General features: G+C 39.4%; 1 protein-coding gene across 1 annotated transcript; it reads left to right on the top strand.

Annotated features, from left to right (window-relative positions):
- Positions 1 to 1,597: 1,597 nt before the first annotated feature.
- On the top strand, positions 1,598 to 2,256 carry LOC123121570 (uncharacterized; the record flags this gene model as incomplete). The annotated part of the gene is given in 2 exon segments (XM_044541590.1): positions 1,598 to 1,930; positions 2,041 to 2,256. Coding segments are annotated over 2 exon segments (348 nt in total), but the record flags the coding sequence as incomplete, so codon positions are not given.
- Positions 2,257 to 4,086: the final 1,830 nt, after the last annotated feature.

Here is a 4,086-nt window from a genome sequence, read left to right as displayed (position 1 = left end):
TGGACCTATGCCTTCTGATAAGGGTGTTATATGAGTGCGGCGAATCTGCACCCGGGCTCAGCTGCACCCACGCTCACGGAAAAAATCAAAACAAATACAAAAAAAATTCAAAAAATTCCAATTTTTTTTTGTGTGGTAGATAATTAGATGCGTGAGGTTCGCTGAAAAATTCAACTCGTTTGGACATTTGAGCAAGTCTGTGCAAAAAAGACAAAATCGGGGTCTGTAAAAAAGTTTACTGTTCATGAACTGTTTTGACCCGATTTGTCTTTTTTGCCGAGACCTACTCAAATATCCAAATAAGTTGAAATTTGGTGCGGACCTCACGCATCAAATTATCTACCACACAAAAAAAATTTGGAATTTTTTGAATTTTTCTAGTATTTGTTTTGAATTTTTTACTGACCGGGAGCAGCTGAGCCCGGGTTCCAGGATGAATTATCGGTGTTATATATGCTACCTTCTGTCACTGGATTACATTTACTTTTGTAATAGCTGCTATATTCTGCTTTGAAATAAAACAAACAACTTCAGCTGCATTTTTTTCCCATGGTTATTTTGTTCGGAAAATGCTAGCTCAATCCTCCGTGCAAAAATTCAGAAATTCAACGGGAAGTTTCGCCATACTGTGTAGGCTCCAGACTTGCATAACAGTACGTGTATAGCCTAGTAGATCACTGTGGAAATAAGTTCAGTGCGCATCAAAGCAAGGTCAGGCACGAAACGCATGTTTTCTCAATAATAATGTTAGTATGTAATTCACAGTTCTAGAACATAACTGTTGACGAAAAAGCAGAGTATATTCCATGGGTCTTTGTTTTGGTTACATGATTTTTACTACAGTTCGATGAGAGCAAAATTCTACTTCATATCATACATATCTGCCATATCTAGCTTGATATGCTTGCACCCTTTTTGTTATTGAATATCTATTTCCACTTTTCTAGTTATTACAATGCTCCTAATTCTTTTGGTTGATTTTGTTTACATCAATTCAAAGTACTACTGTGAATGATTCTTTTAGAATATGAGTTACATGTTTATCAATTGGTGGCTTCAAGTATGGCTTTCAAAGAAATCCATATATTAACAAAAGCGATGGAAAATTGTATATTTGCATTTGATTTACATAATGATGTGTAGACTTTTCCTTTGGGAAAATGGGACGTTTATTAATTATTTGTACTGTATAAAGGTGACACAACAACCAAAATGTTCAGTCGATACAATTGCCTTATCATTCACATTTCAGACTGGTAAATGTTTAGTTTTATGAAATTCGCCCATGCCGAGTAAATATTATTTAATAAATGCCACATGGTTTCATACTCCAAGCCATCTCCTTAACATATCTATTTTCTCTTTCATGCATATTCCCTTCAGATATGTAATAGTATAGCCCATAATCAAATGATATATTTCCGGATTTTTTTTGTTCCCTCAAATCAGTGGCGGCGCCACGGTAGGGGCGAGCATGGTCGGCCGCCCCGGGTAGCCGAAAATACGTATACAAAAAATACGGTTCAGTCTTTCAGTACATGGGCCAATATGTGGGGATTTGCACGGGAGGCACAAAAGCCCAGTCCACGGCCTAAAACCAGTTAGCACGGCCACACGACACCCAATCCTTCGACCTCGTCGTACTCGTACAGGAACACCAGAACATCCCCAATCGAGCGGAGCAGCAGCGAGAGTAACCTAGCCGTCGCCGGCTCGCCGCCACAAAGCTCCGCCTCGCCGGGCCGCCGCCTCGTCGCCGAAGAGCTCTGCCTCGCCGGGCCACCGGCCGCGGGCACCTATGGGCGAACGGAAAGAAGCAACGGTGCCGAGCGTGGCCTGTGTGGGAGGAGGCAGCGGCGGCAGTGGATCGAGATCGAGCTCATGCAAACGCGCATCTGCTGTTTGCAAAATCAGCAAGCGCAGCCAGCAGGTAAATAGTCCAATCCATTCTTTGCTACTGAATCTCAAGCTCCTGTTCCTTCAATTTCTAGCCAATTTTTGAACAGGGTCAGTACTTGACATGGTGATTTTGTAATGTAGGGGATCTTTAAGAAGATGAAGCCAATTGCTGCTTATTTTGGAACTCCACCATCTAATGAATTTCAAGCTCCTGTTCATGTTCCTGAACCTGATGCGAACATTTTATCCACTGAAGCCTCAGATGCAAACATTGTAGAAGATCTAGTTCCTGAACCTGAAGTGTATAATGAGGGCTCTCATGATAACACTTTACAAACTTCTATTCTAGGATTTAGTTGCTTCGTTTTGTATTAAAAGGGAGATACCAGTGCCTAGTATGGATGAGAATATACCAGCAAGGGGTTACCCAAGGAGTTCCCGCAAAATGGTTAGTTGCTTCCATCACTACAAAGTTGAAATATTCAATGAGGTTCTTGACAGAAACATAGCTGAGATGAATCACCGGTTTAGTGAAACTTCAACAAGGTTATTGATATGCATTGCTAGTCTAGATCCAAGAGACTCATTTGGCAGATTTAATCATGAGAACCTACTTGAGCTTGCATCTATGTACTCAGTCGAGTTCGATCCAGAAGAACAATATCATTTGGATGGTCAACTCAAGATATACATTGATATGATGAAAAGGTCTGATGTTTTTTGCAGTTGTGGCAGTCTCGCTAATCTTGCTCTCAAGTTGGTTGAAACTAAGGAACATTTACACTTTCCTTTGGTTTACCGGCTCATCACACTTGCTTTGACTTTGCCAGTAGCGGCGGCATCTGTTGAAAGAGTTTTCTCAGCCATGAATATCATTAAAACAGATTTGAGAAATAAGATATCTGATGATTGGTTGAATGTATGATGATATGCTATGTAGAGCGAGATATATTTGCTGGAACTGATGACAAGAAGATCATAGAACATTTTCACAGCTTGAGAGACCATAGAGGCCATCTACCCAACCCTCCCTGTATACTTACGACTTAGGGTAAATACTTCTGTTATCTGTTTCAAACTATTTGTCTACTTATTCCAATACATGTATTGATATCAGCTTGTTCACCTGTTGTAGGTATCTTTTAGTCATGGAGTTGGACATTTTGGGCCATGGAATGAATTATTCAAGCAGCGGGAGTCCAAGTTAGTAGTTATGTGTGACGTTTATGTTATATTTTGTGATTTTAGGTGGTTACAACCTAGTTCTCGAGAATCTTGAAATGTTCTGAATCATTGGTCATGTAAATTCTCGAGTGCATCTAGCTTCATATTTGAATTTTATGAGATTTGGTTCAACGGACTTGCATTCGTCGATCAATTTTTTTATACCTTCAATGTTTCGCCCCGGCTAAGTTCAATTCCTGGATCCGCCACTGCCTCAAATGGCTGATACATTACAGTTTACAGGTTCCTTATGGTGTTGGTGTTTGTTCAGCTCAATGCCACCTTCAGTTTACATTCATGTCTCATGAATACTCCTCCTTGGGGCATGGAATGTAAAGTGCGCCGATGTCTTTCTGGTTTGGGGATAGATGCTGTCATTTATATTGTTTATCCAATGTGTTTCTGGTTTGAAATAGCTGCAAGAATAGTTATGTTCAGCATTCAAGCATGCATGTGTAATTACAATCAAACAATCTTCTATAAGGCTAAGCACTTGATACTATTTCTCTAAACATATATCTTCAGTTTACAAATGTAAGAATTATTACACTTTTCTTTGGTTAGAATTATACTACATGATTGTTCTGGTGCTGATAACAATTCTAGCCTAAAAGGTTTTCCCTTGCTGAGTGGATCAAGTATAGCCTGTTCTGATCATCCTTTGGGTTAATTAGTCTATGCTGGCTAGCAACCTATTAATAATTTGAGTAAAATAGACCATATTTTGTCCTACTTATGAGCCTTGTCATTTTGCAGACTTCAGTTATTCTGATCGTGGTGGACAATCCAAGCTAATACCTGTTTGGGTGCATTAACACCGAAAGGCTCACATTTTAGCTTGAAATTTCTTTGTTTTTTCACACTGATGTACGTCTAATAAACAAACAAATTGTATTATACCGGGAAAAGTCTTATCAAATTACTTATATGTTTCTTCATTTCATGTTAGCGATGTGCTCTAAT

This window comes from Triticum aestivum, chromosome 5D (genome assembly GCF_018294505.1).
Source record: "Triticum aestivum cultivar Chinese Spring chromosome 5D, IWGSC CS RefSeq v2.1, whole genome shotgun sequence".
NCBI classification, from domain to species: Eukaryota; Viridiplantae; Streptophyta; class Magnoliopsida; order Poales; family Poaceae; genus Triticum; species Triticum aestivum.
This window is presented reverse-complemented; position numbering and strand designations above follow the sequence as displayed.